The 19,202-nt window shown below is 33.7% G+C and overlaps 2 protein-coding genes across 2 annotated transcripts; one reads left to right on the plus strand and one right to left on the minus strand.

Moving 5' to 3' along the window:
- Nucleotides 1-2,589: 2,589 nt before the first annotated feature.
- Nucleotides 2,590-7,731, plus strand: LOC25501471 (uncharacterized). The gene is made up of 7 exons (XM_013590709.3): nucleotides 2,590-2,775; nucleotides 3,656-3,742; nucleotides 3,859-4,050; nucleotides 5,169-5,324; nucleotides 6,441-6,494; nucleotides 6,569-6,715; nucleotides 7,348-7,731. Exons 1-7 carry the CDS (start codon nucleotides 2,590-2,592, stop codon nucleotides 7,729-7,731), a joined length of 1,206 nt encoding a protein of 401 aa, XP_013446163.2.
- A 2,419-nt stretch (nucleotides 7,732-10,150) lies between these two features.
- Nucleotides 10,151-11,274, minus strand: LOC112417530 (uncharacterized). The gene has a single exon (XM_024773731.2). It carries the CDS (start codon nucleotides 11,062-11,064, stop codon nucleotides 10,171-10,173), a length of 894 nt encoding a protein of 297 aa, XP_024629499.1. The 5' UTR covers nucleotides 11,065-11,274; the 3' UTR covers nucleotides 10,151-10,170.
- Between the last annotated feature and the right edge of the window lie 7,928 nt (nucleotides 11,275-19,202).

Here is a 19,202-nt window from a genome sequence, read left to right on the forward strand (position 1 = left end):
AAGATTTGTTGAGAAATCACTAGTTTGTAAATGAATCTTCATCTTTTCCATCAATCTTGCAAAGTTCATGACAATGAGTAACTAATTCTCCTTTGTTGGGATTAGAGGTACTTGATCAAGCTTAGTATGTAATCTTTTGATCTTCAAATATATGGTTCTAGCATTTTACTTGATATTGAGATTATTCTTGCAATTCATGTTTATGTTTGATTTAAAATGTTATTGAAAAATACTTTTGAATCTAGGAATCTAGAATAATCATCTATCAAAACAAGAATTCTAGACATAGGATTTGTATTTTGATAATCACTCAAAGTATCAATATCTAATGCTATCGAATCGTTTAATAGATTTAGAAATCGTCGATTAAACAATACGATCGAAGTCACAATATCATTTAGACACGAATGATGTTGTCGGGTGATACGTGATAATATCGATTAAAAGTTAGAATTCGTATATGTGATCATAAGAATATATGCGAAAGTTAGAAATCTCCGTTTTTATTACCGCATTTTAGTCCGATAGTTTTTAAAACAAACGATCATAGGTTTCCCCAAGATTTTATATAACCTAAGATAGGTGGAATTCACCAAGACCCTATGTCACACCCCAATCCTTTAATTTTCTTCCCAGATAAACATGTTGCTCGTGATGAGGAGACGGAAGAAGTTGGATGCATTACACATTCATATCTCATATTAGTTTCTAGACGTTGTTGTATATTTCATTCAGACAGAATTTCATGTACTATGTGCACTTGTATTAAATTGTATGTATTTTGATGGATATATGATATTATGTTTTTGATGTAATTCATTCGGACGAATTTTTGGGGCAGATAATTTCTCCCAATTCATCCAGCGAATACCGCGCTGTGTTGTTCTACCATGACCCCACCAAAATGAGATCATCATCTTCTCAATTGAGTCGATTAAGGTGGTTGGTAACTGAAAAATGCTCATCACATAAGATGGGATAGCCTGCAAAACAAATTTTATCATAACCTCACGACCTACTTTAGAGAGACACTTACCACTCCAAGAATTAATTTTCTGCCACACGCAATCCTTTATATAAGCAAACATAGCATTACGATCTCGACTTATCATAGAAGGTACACCCAGATATTTACCTGCGCCCAAAACAACCTGAACTCCAAGAATAGTAGTAATAGTATGTTTGAGAGTGTCAGACACATTACGACTACAATAAATCTCAGATTTTGTAAGGCTAATAGCTTGACCTGACGCTAACTCATAAGTAGAAAGAATCTTTTTCATAACGTTCACCTGCATCTCATCAGCTTTGAAAAAAAGAAAACAGTCGTCCGCAAACAAAAGATGGGAGACAGGGGGTGCGCATCGACAAACTTTTGTACCCGTGAGCTCACCTCGTATCTCAGCATCTCTAATGAGCGAAGATAATCCTTCAGCACAAATAATAAACAAATACGGGGAAAGAGGATCCCCTTGACGCAGACCACGCCCCGGAATAATGGGACCAACATGTTCACCGTTAACAAGCACAAAATAATCGACAGACTCGACACACATACTCATCCAATGAATCCAACGATTATTAAATCCCATTTTATTCATAACAGCCCTCAAATAGTCCCAATCCATACGATCATAGGCTTTGCTAATGTCAAGTTTCAGAGCAACATACCTGTCTTCGCGTCGCGTCTTGGTTTTCATAAAATGCAAAAATTCGATTGCGACCATAGCATTATCTAGGATAGATCTCCCAGAAACAAAAGCGGATTGGTTATCTGAGATGCATTGAGACAAAACTTTCTTCAACCTGTTTGCGAGGACCTTGGAAATAATTTTATACAAGACATTACAAAGTGTTATAGGGCGCCAATCCCTCAAACTAACCTGCGTAGAACCTTTTGGAATAAGAGCAATGTTAGTAATATTCAAATCAGGAGGGAATTGTCCCGTATCTAACCAAGCACAACATTCCTTAAAAACATCGTCGCTGCATAAATTCCAAAAGTGCTGATAAAAACCCGGACTATAGCCATCAGGACTGGAGCACTTGTCCGAATGCATAGAGAAAATTGCATCACGGAATTCGGCCTTGGTAAATGGAGCAGTAAGCATGTCATTATCCGAGTCGGAAATAGCAGAATTAATAACATTAATAACAGAGGCAAAGTCGTCGGTTTGGTTTTGGAAAATATTCGCAAAATATTGTTTTGCCACATCTCTCAAGCCTTGCTCATTAGTAACTTTATTATCGCAAAATATTTGACTACTTAATGATGATATCTCCATAAATCTTAAATTAATATTTTGACCAAAAAAATGTTGACTACTTAAAAAAAGTATAATATTAAATCAAATACTTGAATAATATTAAATATTTTATTTTAAGAAGTTATTTTCTTAATCATATTTGTAGGGAATATTTATTTTCTTTAGCATGTTTATATATCAATATAAGTACACAAAAGTTTTCTAGGTTTTTAAAAGTAATTAAGGCTTACAATACCATTCATATGCATATTTGTGTTTGATGGATACGGGGTTACATTTGTTTTCATGCACAAAACCAAAATCTAAACACACGAAAACAAATATGGACTTTAGCTCCCTCCTCCTACATGTTTTTCTCATTGTGTCTTTTGTTTATCCTATTCATTCCTGCCACAATCAACTGAACAATCAAGCTTTTCTAGGAGAGAACGAATTTCACAAGTTGAACAAGACGATGATTACATCCCATCTTCAACGGATCAACAAGCCTGCTGTTAAAACAATTCAGGCATGTTATAAAAAAATTAAAACTTTTTTAGTGTATTTGGATGAAGAAATTTTCTGTATGAACATAATTTCAGATCGTAGTTTATATTCTTCGTTATGAATTACGTTGTTTGGATACTAAAATTTGGAGAACTTTTCCTTCATAAAATTTGGAGAATTTTAAGGTATTATATTTTTTTTTTTGTCAAAATTTTCAAAATAAATGAATTTCATAAGGAATGGATAAAAAAAAAGATCATTTTAAGATCCATATTAAAAAAGAAATCCATATTAAAAGTTAATGAAGGAATTTCTATAACTATTTTTTTTTTATGATCTTTATAACTATTTTTTTCAATATGTATAAAAATTTGGATTTATATGTTTCCAAACATTTGAATTAGTCTTTATATTTCGGTTCAGAGGAAGACGACGAAGTGCGTCCTCCTTTGTGTCAAAACTCAAACCCCGACGCTAAATGCGTCAAGGAAAAAAAAGGCATATTTTGTGTTACAAATTAAAAAAAAAAATTAGTCTTATATTTTTATTTTAACTTTGATAATTGGTCGCTGTAAATTTCAATTCTTTTTTTTTTTTTTTTAAATTTGTCCATCAACTATTCCAAAATTGCAATCATGACATAATTTGTTTTTAAAAATAAATTGAACCATTTTTATTTTGATATTTATATTTTACCACAAAATTGTTGAAACTTTAAATAAGCCAATAATCTTCCAAATATACAAATATATATATATATAATTGAAGGGATAACAATTAAAGCATTTTGAATGTTTACAATTTTACATTCTTTAGAATTTTCAATTACTTCATCCAAACATACTCTTAAATCTTGGAGCCTAACTTAATTCTTGTGTTTGTGTTTGTTTTCAATTTTACAGAGTCCTGATGGTGATATAATAGACTGTATTTTGACTCATAAACAACTAGCTTTTGATCATCCCTTATTGAAAGGGCAAAAACCATTGGTATATTTTTATTTTTAAGTTGTTCTAAGAAAAAATCAAAACTAATTTTTGAAGATAAGTTATTATATTTCTACTTTATAGTTGGGAATTTTTTTTCCATATTTTTATATATACAGGATCCTCCAAAAAGATCAAGAGGGGTTCACCAAACAGGTAACTTCAGTAACATATTTCAATTGTGGACCTTGTCTGGTGAATCATGTCCCGAAGGAACAATTCCAGTTAGAAGAACAACCGAACAAGACTTGTTAAGAGCCGGATCGATTACTCAATTTGGAAGAAAATACATCGATCGAGATAGTTATGAAGTATGCAATCACATAAACTCTTTTTTTTTTTTTATTAATTTTTCTTTATCATTTTTACTTGTTTCTTTTTCTTATGGTAATTGAGATATATAATAAAGGTTTAATAGCAGTTTTGGCCCCCTATGTTTAAATAATTTGCGATTTTGGCCCCTTAACAAAATAAAATACAAAACCGCCCCCTAATTAAGTATTGCCCATTTTGCAGTTTTGGCCCCCCAAGTCAACGTACATGTGGACGCCACGTGTGTAATTTGTTTATTTTTTTAATTATTAAAAAAAATAAAAAATTTATTTTTTTAATAATTAATTAAACGTAAATATATAAAGAGGAAAAAAAAAACTACTCTTTCAAATATATACAAAAAGGAAAAACAAATATCTGTCAAATATATAGAGAGAGGAAAAAAAGAAAAGAAAGGAGAACAAGTAGAATAATTAAATAGAATAGAGGAAAGAGAATAGATAAGAAAGCTACTCTTTCATCAATTAGAGAGTTCGAGAGTTATTAACAATAAAATGAGAGATAAAATTAGTGTACTGGGAGGAAAAAAGCTTTCTGCGTTGTGTGTGAGAGTTTTTATTGTACTCCCCTGATCTCATATATAAGCAAAATTTTATTTTTAAGATTTATTGAATAATTAATATATCTTATTTACAAAATACAAATCAGTTATTTAATAAACGTGACGAAATAATCTGTTTATATACGAGAACAAATAGAGTATCTATGAAGGAAAATGTTTGGAAATAGTGAAATTGAAACTGAAAAAAATAAGGAAAAGTAGGAGGTTCTTTTGTTGAAATTAGAAAGAAAAAGAAGTTAGAGATAGTATTATAGTACGGCACTATTATTAAAATAATGAAACCCTAAGTTTAATCTCATATTCTCATGTAGCATTTGAGGTCACACAGAAAAGAGTTAAGCAACTAGATGTTTGTTTGTTTCTTTTGAAACTGTCTATTTTCATTTTATTTATATCTTTGATCCAACTGTTTCTTATTTTCTATAGCAAGAAAGTTAAACACCAACCAAAATTGACTTAATTGTTTTCTAAACATTATGCTATTTTAAAAATGAAATGACAAATGGGTTCTTCTTATTGCTACACACTGAACAGCATGCAATGGCGTCTGTGCAAGGAGATGGGTATACAGGAGCGTCGGCTGTCCTAAACATATGGCAACCCAAACTGGACTATTGTTATGAATTCAGCGCGGCTAAAATATTGCTTTCCTCGCAAAAATCTGGAGACATTATTGAAACTGGTTGGCAGGTTTGTTAAATATAACACTCATCATTCATGGCTTTTTGCACTTTTTTTTTTTTTTCTTTCCAGTTTATTCTAATTGATTGGTATACATTTCTTTTACCAGTTAATTGGAATTTACAATATTATTAGTATATATGTGAACCAGTTATGTGGTCATATTAGGATAAACAGTTTATTTTATTTTTCAGAAGGCAAAAGGTTAATAACGAACAATTTATTTTGTTTTTTTGAGCAAACAGTTTAATTAACTACTTATAGCATAATGACTTATCATATAAGTGTTGATGCGTATCAAATTTGTATGGTAAGAGATGATTTAAAGTTAAATTATTTTCATATAAGTTACAAATTATTTTCATAAGCTATCTTTATCTTATAGAACATAAAAAAAATGAGGGTTACTTTTTATTCTAGTGTTACCGCATGTTCGCTCACCTTTTAGTTAGGTGCGAGGTTGCTTCCTGGCTGTGGTATAATATCTCTGTGGTTAAGGTCGGAGGTGGTGTTACTAGGGATTCAGTAGGGCACTTCAAAAATGCACGGGTCTAGGGCATGGGTTGTGCGATATTGGCGTCGACTTCTTCAAGATTCCGGTTAGACTGGGTTCAATGGTTACTGTGTTTGGGGGTTTGTTTAATTGTTTTTCCCTACCAATTTTGTTCCTGTTTTTTAGTCTTGTATTTTGTCAAGCTCTGGTTTCTTCTCTCTTTTGTTTTTGAGTACATCTATGTTGTTGTAGTGTTTAGGGTTCCCCCTTTTCTTTATACTCCCTCCGTCCCAAATTGTATGTCGCTTTAGGAAAAATATTTGTCCCAAATTATATGTCGCTTTACAATACCAATGCAACATTAATGTTACTTTTCCTATTATAACCTTAACTATTTATTACTCTCTTTTCTTTCAATTCTTTCATTTATTTTTCCCATGTTATTTATTAAGGACAATTTTGTAAAACAACTCATAATATATCTTTTCTACACAATATTAATTGCATTCCTTAATATGTGTGAAATGTCCAAAACGTCATACAATTTGGGACGGAGAGAGTATATTCTATTTGCCATTAAAAAAAATCTATCAAATTAAGTTCAAGTAATATTAATTTTTTTTATTTTGTAGGTCTACCAACATCTCTATGGGGATGGCCGCCCTAGATTGTTTATTCATTGGACGGTAAGTGAACTTATTTTTGTAAAGGATATAGTTTTTATTTGCTTCAAACGTAACATACACATTATTAATTGCAGGCTGATCCAGAAAGACAAAATGGGTGCTACGATTTAAAATGTTCAGGCTTTGTTCAAACTCATAATAAAGTGGTATTAGGAGGTTCAGTTACTCCAGCTTCTATATATGATGGAAAACAATATGGTCTTAAATTGACTATATGGAAGGTAATATTCTCATGACATTACCAAATTAACTTTTTAAGAACATGAATAATTTTAACAGCAATGCTATTTTCAGCGAAACAATACATCACGAAAGTCTCGCGAATTGACTGCTACCATTGGATATATATTCAATGGTGGAAATAATAGACCGATAGATAAAAGGAAAGCATGTGCTGCAATTGCAAGTGTTTCAACCTAAAGAGAAGTTGTGACGTTTTCGCTATGCAAATTCTCGCGAGAAGTAGCATTTCCGTAATTTTAAATGCATCTCTCCATTTTTGTTTCCATGAAATAATATTTAGCAATATCAAAGGGTAGGTTTAATTTATATACCATGAGAAGTGTGTTTCTCACTTAGAAGTTAGAGTGTATTAGCAGGGAGTGCTTCATTATACGGAAATGCTACTTCTCGTGAGAATTTGCATAGCGAAAACGTCACGACTTCTTTTTATGTTGAAATTCCTTTTATCCAACGGTCTATTATTTCCACCATTGAAGCAGTCAATTCGCGAGACCTTCTTGATGTATTGTTTCGCTGAAAATAGCATTGCCGTCATTAGTAACTTGACTTTGTCACAAAACAAAATAATTTCATTAAAGGTTAATTTTATTGATTTAATTTTTTTGTTAAGGATCCAAACAATGGGAATTGGTGGCTTGAATTAGAATCTGGCATACATATTGGCTATTGGCCAGCTTCCTTGTTCACAGAATTAAAGGGTGAAGCATATTTTGCTGAATTCGGCGGAGAAGTGTTCAATTTAAAGCCATCAGGGGCTCATACATCAACTGAAATGGGTAGTGGACATTTTGTATCAGGACGTGGTTTTGGCAGAGCTGCATTTATAAAAAAAATGAAAGTTGCAGTTACTGAACAAAATGTCTATATTGACTTGCCAGATCCTGATTTTTCATCAGATCACCCAAATTGTTATAATGTAAAAGGAGGGTTTATTAAGGACTGGGGAAGTTACTTATACTATGGTGGACCTGGCTATAATAAGAATTGTCCTTAAGAGAACAATGAATAATTTGAATAAGAAATATTAAGGGAACCATTTTTTAAAATATTAATAAATTCTTTTTTGCACTTGTTTATATTGGTGAGTTCTAATGCTCAAACTCTCTGCATGCATGGTACAAATCCATTTTAACCTTAAAATCATAAAAAACTTCAAATGAAGTTGAGAAAGACTCAATTATAGTAATGGGATCCTCTTCCATTGATTGGGATACCCTAAATTTTGACGTAGGTTAATTTTTTACTAATTACTCAGAATAATTTGTGGTGTAAATTTGCCAACCTACATCACTTTAAATATTCATGTATTTTGTGATATTATTTGTAAGTGTTGTTCCGCATTGTAACACTTAGATTTGTGAATATTAACATTTATCTTTCAATTCATTGGTTTTTTATTTAGTGTAGAATGCTTTATTGATTTCTTATCTATGGATCAAGCTCATCATTTTAATTGGTATCAGTTGCAACTAGATTTGATACCTCCTTCATCTCGATGAGTATTCATCTTCTTCCCTGCGCATTTCTGCATCGTTTTTTCACAAATCTCCTTATTTCTTTCAATGTTTTATCATTTCTTAAGAATTTTAAGAAACTGTTTCCTCTTTGTGATTCTTTATTCAAGAATCTTCATGTTTTATTTTTATTTGTGTCGTTTCTACACCATGTATGTCTATATTAATTTCTATATTCACTACTAGAAAAGAAAAAATTTGTGAGGGAAATTTAGAGAGGGAAAACGTGAAATCCCTCCCTAATTCCGTCACTAAATTTTGCCACTAAGAAATTTGTGAAAGATTTTATTTTTTCCGTCACTAATTTCCCTCCCTAATTTTTCTTTTTCTAGTAGTGATTGAAAACAAATTTTGTTTTTAAATTCATCTTTTCTTTTGATCAAGAGTTCTGCTGAAAGAGTTAATGATGGATTCACGAACACCAAGAAAAAAATGTATCAGAGTAATAATCTTAGCCCCTATACTTCATCCATCGAAGTGAAAACCGAGTTCTTATTCTTGTTACTCGTCTTCTATCTAGTTACTTTTTAGGGCAGTTAACTACAATATAATTATGAACCAGTAACACTCGAAAATTGTAACTAAATCAAGAAAAATATTACTAATTAAATTTAGTAACCTTTGAACAATTGTTAGGTAAAGCCCCTCTTACTAAACAAACTTTAGTTACATTTTATAGTATTATTTGTAACAATCAGAATGTGTTGCAAAATGTTACATTATTGTAACACTTCTTGTATCACCGGTAATGATAAAAAAATGTCATATCTAATTTTTGAGAAGTTGTAAAAAGTGTCGCAAAATTGTCTAAACTAAAAAATTGTGAATCTACTAAATTTGTCTCTGCTTAGACTTCAATCATATTTGAATTAACCAATATTAGATCAAACTTTATTTAGATTTGCAACTCTAAATATGTTCTCATACAAACATTTGAAATTTGATTTCATAATGGAAATGAACTATGCAACACAAAGTGAATTACATATTAAAATGATTAAAAGTTTTCATCCAATGTAACACGCGGTCTAAATTTTCCTTTGCACTGTTCTTATTCTTGCAACCATATTATCAACTTTCCATTCGATTTTTCTGCTTGATTCTTTTTTCTCCCAATTGCCACCGTAAAGATTTGGGTTGATAGTGTTTTATCCTCCTGTAATGTAGGTCATTTCCAGTTTTAGCCCCTGAAAAAAAATTCTTGGATTTCGTCATTGTAATTTGAAGATTTTTGGTTTTGGACCTTCATGAATTTTGACTGTACAAAATCGAAGATATGTCATGGGAGGTAAACCGAAATTTTCTCAAATTAAAAAGGGGGTAAATCGAAATTTGCTCAAATTAGAAGGGGGTAAACCTATATTTGTTCAAATTACAGGGGTTGAAATTTTCCATGAAGGTCCAAAACAAAATATCTTCAAATTATAAGGATGAAATTAAAAAAAAAAACATATTTTATACGGGAAAACAAAAAATGACCTATATTACCGGAGGTAAAGCACCACTAACCCTAAAGATTTTGAGCAGCAACGCTCATTTCTTGAAAGTCTGGAAAGTGGATTGCATTCAACCGGTTGAAGGAGCAAAACAATAACACCTAAAATTTACATTAAAATATGAGCTCTTTGAAAGGATGTTATAAAGATTGAATATCCAAAGAATAATCAAGCTGAATACACCCAATGGTGATTCTCGCATAAAATAAAAAGAAAATCGATTTAGTTTGAAATTTCATTTGATTTATTTGACACATGAACTTGTTTGAGGAAGACAATGGATTCCACCTGGGGGCAGTAATTCCTTAGAAACAGATAATTTAACTGATGTAATTTGTAGCAATTCACTCACGCAGTTAATGCATATGTTATATACAACTATTTAAGCAGAATTTTTTTTTTTTTTGACAATCCACTCTTTCATTAAAGAAACAAATCAAGAGAGAACAAAGACCAGACTTTAAGAGGGGCATTCCCCACCCAAGTACGTGATCCTATTGATTTTGCAGCCTGAGCAAGCTCATGAGCAGCTACATTACAAGAGCGATTAACAAAGCTAACAGAACTACCAACTAAACTACCAAACAAGTCATGACAGTCACTAATAAAGGGACTAATACTAGCTATTGTTGACAGCCCATTGAAACACTTAACTACAACAGAAGCATCCAATTCAAACATAACATTACTAAGTTGTAATTCTAGGACAGTTTGGATACCCCATCTTAGACCAAGAGTCTCTGCCAAAAGTGGATCAGCCATGATATCAGGACTTTGAGTCGCTGCAAAGAGCACCTCGCTTTCATGATTGCGAATAACCAGCCCCCAAGTGACCTTCCCGTGCTTGTCGCGCCCAGCATCTATGTTGGCTTTCAAAAAATCAGTAGGAGGAGTAATCCAAACTTGTGCAGGGATCTGCAGTCTGTCAACGGAGCGCGTCGGATTTCCTAGATTAAACTCCGAGACAAAATCATGAGCACTTGCAGCAACCATCCTAGGCTCAAAAACAACTTGATTGAAAATAGCTTGATTTCTAAAAAACCAGATTTTCCAAAGGCACACACAGAAAAGTTGGACAGCTAGAGGTTCTTTTGCTGATAGCCAACTTTGTAACCAAGCATTTAAGTCTGTTTGAGGGGGAGGTTGGAAACCCAAAGGGGAGGCAAACCATACCTGCAGCGTCATAGGGCAAGCCATGAAGAGGTGGTTGGACGACTCATCTGCGTCAAAACAAAGAGGGCACACCGTATCAAGAACTACTCCCCTCCTTCTCAAATTGCACCTTGTTGGGATGATGTTACGGGCAAGTCTCCACATGAAGTTTCGGGCCCTTGTTGGGAGAGGTAGTTTCCAAATGAGTTTCCACAACTTATCCCAAGGGAGTAATGACGGTCCCGGCTGGTTCACAACTTTTTCATTGCTCAAGAAATGATGGGCTGATCTAACGGAATATTCACCACTCTTTTCACCCGGCCAAAACAATATGTCTTCCCTAGCACTTGACGGAAGTGGAATGTTTGCAATAGCCTGTGCCTCCATAGGAAGAAAAATTTGATTGAGAAGGCGCCTATCCCAAATTCGAATATCATAAAAAATAAGCTCGTTCACAGTGGCTTCCTTCTGAATCCCTCTAACCGGACTAAAGACCGTAGCATGAAGATGAGGTGGCACCCAATTATCTTTCCAAATTCGAACCTTCCTGCCATTTCCTATAATCCAAGCAGCTCCTCTTTGAACAATATCTCTAGCTGATAGGATGCTCCGCCATGCATAGCTCGGCTGATATCCTACTGAAGCCTCCAAAAAGTGACCTCTAGGAAAATATCTGCTCTTGAAAATCCTTCCCATCAGGGACTGTTCATCTTTGATAAGTCTCCAGCTCTGCTTCCCTAGAAGTGCTTTGTTGAAATCACTGAAATTCCGGAAACCCATACCACCTTTCATCTTTGGTGCTGACATTCGATCCCAACTCAACCAATGGAGCTTCCTTGTTCCTTCCTTTGCACCCCACCAAAATCTAGCAATCATGGCCTCTATCTCTTTGCAACACCCCTCTGGGATCTTGAAACAACTCATTACATAATTCGGGATGGCTTGGGCTACAGATTTGATAAGAACCTCTTTACCGGCCCTCGATAGACATCTCTCCTTCCACCCTTTAAGCTTCTTCCACACTCTATCTTTCACAAAAGAGAAGATAACCTTCTTTGACCTCCCAAAAACAACCGGAAGGCCAAGGTATCTATTCTGAGAAACCACAGTCTTTGCTCCCATCATATTACAGATGATTTGGCTATCTGCTTCTTGCACATTTCGACTGAAAGAGGCCTCAGATTTATCCATGTTAACCACTTGACCAGAAGCTTTCTGGTAAGTTTCAAGAACTTTGAGAATGACATTGGCTTCTTTTTGACTTGCTCTAGCAAACAAGAGACTATCGTCTGCAAACTGAAGGTGGGAAACTTGTGGGGCTGTCCTTGCTATTTTAATACCATGGATATTTTTGCATCAAACTTCCTTGTGAATTAAACCAGATAACACATTAGCACAAAGGATAAAGAGGTAGGGTGAGATTGGGTCACCTTGGCGGAGTCCACGCTCCGGAGAGAAAGCTTTGCTAGGTTGGCCATTTATAAGAATTTGATATGAAACTGTTGAGACGCAGCTCATGATCACCTTCACCATGTTCTCTGGAACTCCCATTGTTTGAAGAACAGTTTGGACAAAACTCCACTCAATGCGGTCATAAGCCTTTGACATGTCTAATTTAACCGCCATCATACCTTTCTTTCCTTTACGCTTTTTCTTTAGCCAATGAAAACACTCCATAGCAATTAAGCCGTTATCAGTGATCAACCTTCCCTGCACAAAACCACTTTGTTCCTCATCAATAACATTCGGCAGAATTGCCTTTAGTCTATTGGCCAAAGTTTTTGTTACAATTTTCATAACCACGTTACACAAACTAATGGGCCTGTACTCCTTTGGGGACTTTGGGTTCTTGCCTTTTGGGATTAAGACAATATAAGTACTATTCAAATGGGCAGGAGAACTGTTATTATTAAGGATATTCTTTACAAGCTTTTTCACATCAGACCCTACAATGTGCCAATACCTTTGGTAGAAGAGTGCTGGGAGTCCATCCGGGCCTGGAGCTTTTAAGGGGTGCATTTGTTTGATCGCTGCTTCAATTTCTTCGTCAGAGTAGAGTTGAGAACACCAATTCTTGTCTGTTTCGGTTAGCCGGTTTTTTACCACATCACAAGTTTGTGCCATCATCTCCGGTTCAGAGCAAGTAAAAAGGTCAGAAAAATAATTAACCAACAATCTTTCCACATTTTCAAAGCCGTTCCACCAAGCCCCATGATCATCCTTGAGCTTTGTAATCTCGTTTACTTTCCTTCTTTGATTAGCCTTTCCATGAAAAAACTTTGTGTTCTTATCCCCTTCTTTAAGCCAAACTGCCCTGCTTTTTTGTCTCCAAATTAATTCTTCTGTTTGTAACAGCTCCCCATGTTTCTTCTCAAACTCTTTATACCGTTGAATATTAGTCCCCTCTTGCTCCCACATCTTGTTATCCTTGAGCTGAAGCTCAATTTGGTGAATTTCTTTCCTAATTTCAGGCCAACGATACTCTTTAAAGTCACTATCAAGAGCTTGCACCGCCCTGGCTTTTGTGTCCCAATCTTGAGCAGAGTTCCCCCAATATTCCTTAACATAATTCTCGCATCTCGTATCCTTCGCCCAACATTCCTCAAAGCGGAATAAATGTTTTCTTCTTCTGTTGCGAATACCAGATTATTCTAAAGCATCATGTTAGAGATCCCATTAAAGCTTATATACACCAATTTATATGAAGAAAAAAACAATGAAATGCATTGACGCAGCCAAAAGCAAAAACCACAAAGATACATTGGAGCATATGTTTATAACAACAATGAACTTTAACATAAATTATACACTATTGTAAATAACAATCAAGCATGAATAGAAGAGTTTAATACCTGTTGCTTGGTGAGCCTTACCAACTAGTTGCTTTGAGATCAAAGTACAAGCTTCAATTCATAAATGGCACCTTACCAAGACCTTCATATGAAGATCATGGTTCTATAGCTTGGAATAGACCCAACGCCATGATCATGCCATGGCTTAACAACTCTGTTGATCCTGCAATCTCTAAGAGTATCTTAGGGATGGATATTGCGTCTGAGATTTCGAAAGAACCCAAAGATATATTCTATAGGTGATATCTTTAGGATCTCTGATATTCAGGAAGAAATCTACGCTATGAAACTAATGTGATTCTTATATTTCTTCTTATTACACCAAGATGTAGAAACTTTGGCAGAAATTAGATAATTTACAACCTATTCCTAATAGTAACTTTATTGAAAATTGTATTGTTGTGACCAAAAATCTTAGGGTCGCCTCTAAAGGAATGTTATCAAGTTATCAGATTTCTCAAAGGGCTCAATGAACAATAAACTAGTTTAAGAGCTCAGATCATACTAATGGATCTCTTTCCTAGTAAACCACTACTAAAAAAACAAAAATTAGTGAGGGATATTTAGTGAGGGAAAACATGAAATCCCTCTCTAATTGCGTCACTAAATTTTGCGACCATGAAATTTGTGAGGAATTTCATTTTTTCTAGTCACTAATTTCCCTCGCTAATTTTGCTTTTTCTAGTAGTGAACGTTTATTCTTTACATGTTCAAAAAGAAAGAAAAATCAACTTTCCTTTGGATGAATCTATGATTTTGGCTGTCTCGAGGAACAATTTTCGGATAATCCATCTTCGGGTAGAGGCTCTTGATCATGTGGAAGATATGATAGGGGATGTAGATCACATGGTGGCAAAGGTAAAGGCATCAAGATTTGCTCATATTGTGGCAAAACTGGTCATACGTACCAAAGACACATGTTTCATGAAGCATGGTGTACCTCCTTATTTTTAGCAAAACGGTATGAACATTAATTGTTTCAATGTTAATGGAGAATAGGATGATTCATTCAATTGCATACGATGAAGATACTCATGATACACACACAAGAAAGTTATCCTTCTGTTCAGAGAAACATAAATCATCCCTAGCTCTTCTTCAAAATTCAAACACATTCCCTTCTCATATTGTAAATCACCTTATCACTAATTCACCATTAGGTACAGGTATAATCAGCACTATCCCTACTTAAATCAAACCTGGAATTTTATTATAGGTTAATTGTTTAAATTGACCATGTAAAATACACGATGTCTGAAAAATGACTCTATAAAATAAAAAATACATATTATAACCCTATAATATACACGTGGTCCAAAAAAGTGATCTAGAGATTGAATTTTTTCTAGCATTTTTAGGATATTAAAACATGGGTGTACGCAAAAAAAAATTGGATTTTTCCGCCTGGCGACGAATTTATAATGAATTTTTATTCTCCATAATTATGAATTTCTTAAAAAATTCATTATTAATTTGTATCTCGAGTAAAAACTCCAAAATCTCATGGTGAAAGTTTTTATGCTGTTCTAACCATGCCTACAAAGTTAGGGAACATAATTTGACTCATGAGTATACGTTTACTAGGAACAAAATTGCAATTTCGCACGTTTTGGTTGAAAAATAAAAACAAATTAAAACGTCTTTGAAATGCTACGAAAATTTGCAGATTTTTTTCATGTATTTATATAGATGTCTCTGCAAACAATCAACTCAAAAGTCGATTTCTAGGTTGGGGATTTCGTTGTTTTGTTTTTTGAGTTTTTGGCGCTTTAAAAATTCATAATTAATTCATCCTTAGTTAAAAGATTCTAATTTTGTTGTGTACAGTAATATTTTAACCACTTGAATATGCCCGAAAAAAAATTATGAAAAAATTCAATCTCTAAGTAGCTTTTTTGTACTTCAACTATATTACAGGATAAAAAATAATAAAAGTCTCAAATTACAGGGTTAGGATATGTGTTTTTTATTTTACGGGTCATTTTTCAGAGCGCATATATTACAGAGTCAATTTCAATAATTAACCTTTTTATTATTGATATATGAGTCGATAATCGATCATCTATGGTATTGTATAAATTTTCGTCAGTGCTTGAAGAGAGTGAAACCTATCCAAATCAAATTACCAATTGTTTTCCTTAATTTTGTTTCCATTTTCTTTTCTTTGGTTTTTGTTTATGTTTTGAGGGTTTATGGGGTCGGCGGTATAGGATGAGAATCGCATGGAGGTGCCAACTTGAGCCTTTGAAGCCTACCTTTAAATCCTAAGGTCTCTAGGCTTCTAATATGATTTATCATAAATTTTATGGTTTGCAAATTTTCTTTATGTCAATTGGTTACATTGCTTACACACTAAGGCAAAATGCTTGTACTTTGAGACTTTGAAGCCTATCTGTTGCACTGATTTTTTTCCCATTTTTAAGCCAACTTTTGAGCCAATAGGTTAAACCCCGTTGTTTCGATGACAATATTACAAGCCTAGAGCCTTAGGACTTTAACCCAACTTTTGGAGTTAGGTAATTATTATGTGTTTGAAAAAGTCTAAATTTGGGGTTGCTCATGGGATAACAACATTTTAAGTTTGGGGTGAAGGATATAGAGAACATGAGTATATTGATCACATTGTCTCAATTCATCAAAAAAAAAAAAAAAACAATTGCAATCAAGTTGATTAAAAAAAACAAAATCAACTCAAAAAAATGTGTGTAGATAGTCATGAAATAAATTGAGACAAAGATTTGTAAATTGAGTGATCTGAAATTTCTGTTGTGTTCTCTAGTTCTCAAAGCTATGACTTTTTAAGCAAAATTAAGGATTGTGGTGTTCCAAACTGTCAAAATAAGTAGGAAATGCTTAACTCCAATTTGTTATTTTAGGCATACTTCCCAAAATAATCCCACCTGTGACATTAGCCCCGTTACACCCTAAAAGTCCTTAAAAGTGTATTGCAATGTAATTTTGATTGATGTTTAGAAACTTTTCATGGCAATATAGTGATTAGTATGTCGACTGTGTGTACCTGAAAATTCATGAATTTGCGTGAAGTTGTGGAATGGATGTTTGGCAAGCAAGTTAGTCCACTAATGCTAATGAGAAGATGAACTTTCATGATACCACCATTGATGAGGTAAATGCTATTTTACTGTTAATTTTCATTTCAATATAAAGTTCCTAGAGGACAAGCAACGTTGCAAGTTTGGGATTGTGATGACACTAGGTCATGTATAACTTTTGCTTTGATTTCTATGTAATTTTGGTCGAGTTCAAGTGATTATGCATGAATTATGAGCCACAACAAGCGTTTTTCAATTGCATAAGCAAAGGAAGCATCGTACTACGATTTTGAACGTCTTGGAAGAACTTTTGTTACTGTAAATATTGTAGTACGATCTCCAAGCATTGTACTACAATATGGTGGAGCGTCTGATGCAAACCTGCAGCTAATGAGGCCATTGTACTACGACCTTTCTAGATCAGAGTATGATCACGAACCAGAATTTTCTATTTAAGATGAACTATTTTCTGAGCGAAGGGTTCAAATGTTTGGAGAAAGAAACTGACTTTTGTAGCTGGAGATCTGAATCCTTCTTTTACATTAGTTATTTGTGCTTTAGCCATGAGTAGTTACATCCTTTGTGATTAGCTCATGTTTATGTAACATGTAACTCTTAATCTTTATGAATGTCATTCTAGTTTATTCAGTATAAATTGTTGTTAATGCTTTTATGATTCTGACCCGATGTAACTGATTCAATAGTATATATGACTATTGACACTATTGTGTTACTCATAAATATTTGTATTGTTCAATCTAACGGACAATCTAGGGATGGACCGTTGTTAGGTTGTGATACTTAAATTAACGGACTTCAAACCTTTCATGATTATAGGTTCACCTAAGCGAGTAGGAAATTATAATCAAGAAAGAGAGTCTTGAGTCAAGGGATTGACCTAAGCTATTTTGTTAATTTTTCTTGAACTTTTTACCATTCGTAAACTTAAGCAACATGTCATTTCTCCATATTATTTCAAAACCAACTTTAATTTTATCAGTTTAATTACAGTTGCACTCAAAACCAATTCGCCTAAGGCAAACCACACACACACACCCCCCCCCCCCCCCCCCCCCCCCCCCATTCTTAAAGTTAATGTGCTTGTTAATTAGAGATTAAAACAGTCCGTGTGGAAACGAATTATTTATTACTTCGAGTTAAATTAGTATACTTGCTAATTTTCTATCATATAGCACCATAGATGCTACAATTTGGGAGCCTATTAAAACTATTGAAAAAAGATAAACTCGTGATGGTGCATGAAAAAAACCAATATTTTGTATAAAGGAGCAATTTTTGTTTTGAAAGACGATTGATTTGGGTTTGCATTATTTCACCAAACTTTGATTTGATTTCGGTTTAATGCGTGTGTTTTTTTAGCTTTTGCATTTATTATATTTGATCAACCTGTGTTCTTCATAATGGAAAACACGTAAGCCCAATGAATTTATTATATTGGAATGTCAGAGGTACTGTTATTAGTTTTTATTGGTTCGCCTAATTGCAGATTTTCTTAGTCTGTTGCTGTTTGCTATTGTTTTTATTTTTTCTGTTTGTTTTTTTCTTTGAGGATTTTGGCCTATTCGCCCCCCCCCCCCCCCCCCCTCTTCTTGTATATCTTTTTCGTTATTTTAATTAAATTTTAGAGTTCAACGACATAGGTCGGAGGTTTCCCGGGATGCAAACCTAATTAGGATGTCGGTTTTTTCTCCTGATGAATGTCCTTACTCCCTGCTTAGAAAAAAAAAATGTAAAACATGTATACTTTGGGTTGAAATTAAATGGTATGTTTGTTTTTTTATGCTGTAAAAGCCAAGACTTAAACCATATAAAAAAGTCACAATATCAAGTTTTCTGAGTAAAATTTGAGGAAATCATTAATTGTATAATACACAATATCATGCCACGTGTACTTTTGAATATATGGGGATTCATTTGTTTATGCGAAATGATGTATATAGCGAAGAGCAGCAACGAGAAAACGTCCCGACGGGTTTACCACAAAAGCTTGGTATTAATGACGTCATCTTTTTTTCAATAACAAACCATGAATTCTTTGAATCCCTATTTTTTGATTGGCTAATTTATCATTCGCTATCCTGTCGGGATAATTTGCTTCGTTGTATTTAGCAGTTCTCTTTGTTTTTATTGTAGAACACCTGTGAAGCCCTGATACTTCAAAATGGATGACATATCATATCCCCTGGGTATCCTGCATCGATAGCTGCTTGATACTTCCCGATACGTAGCAGGAGAGTATCCGAAGATTAAATTTTAATTTTTAAAAAAAGTAATTAGTCGATACTTCCCGATACGTATAAGGAAAGTATCTGATAATTATCCTACGTCGATATCTGCCTCGATATTTCACAATAAATGTTAACTACAATAACTTAAC

The sequence above is a fragment of the Medicago truncatula genome, chromosome 8 (genome assembly GCF_003473485.1).
Source record: "Medicago truncatula cultivar Jemalong A17 chromosome 8, MtrunA17r5.0-ANR, whole genome shotgun sequence".
NCBI classification, from domain to species: domain Eukaryota; kingdom Viridiplantae; phylum Streptophyta; class Magnoliopsida; order Fabales; family Fabaceae; genus Medicago; species Medicago truncatula.

Bases quoted from the DNA above. Each gene is read 5' to 3' on its own strand.
- LOC25501471 (XM_013590709.3), top strand. From the start codon at position 2,590: ATGGACTTTAGCTCCCTCCTCCTACATGTTTTTCTCATTGTGTCTTTT. The intron at 5,325-6,440 runs GTTTGTTAAATA...TTTATTTTGTAG, and splicing joins TTATTGAAACTGGTTGGCAG to GTCTACCAACATCTCTATGG. The intron at 6,716-7,347 runs GTAATATTCTCA...TTTTTTGTTAAG, and splicing joins TTAAATTGACTATATGGAAG to GATCCAAACAATGGGAATTG.
- LOC112417530 (XM_024773731.2), bottom strand. From the start codon at position 11,064: ATGTGGAGACTTGCCCGTAACATCATCCCAACAAGGTGCAATTTGAGA.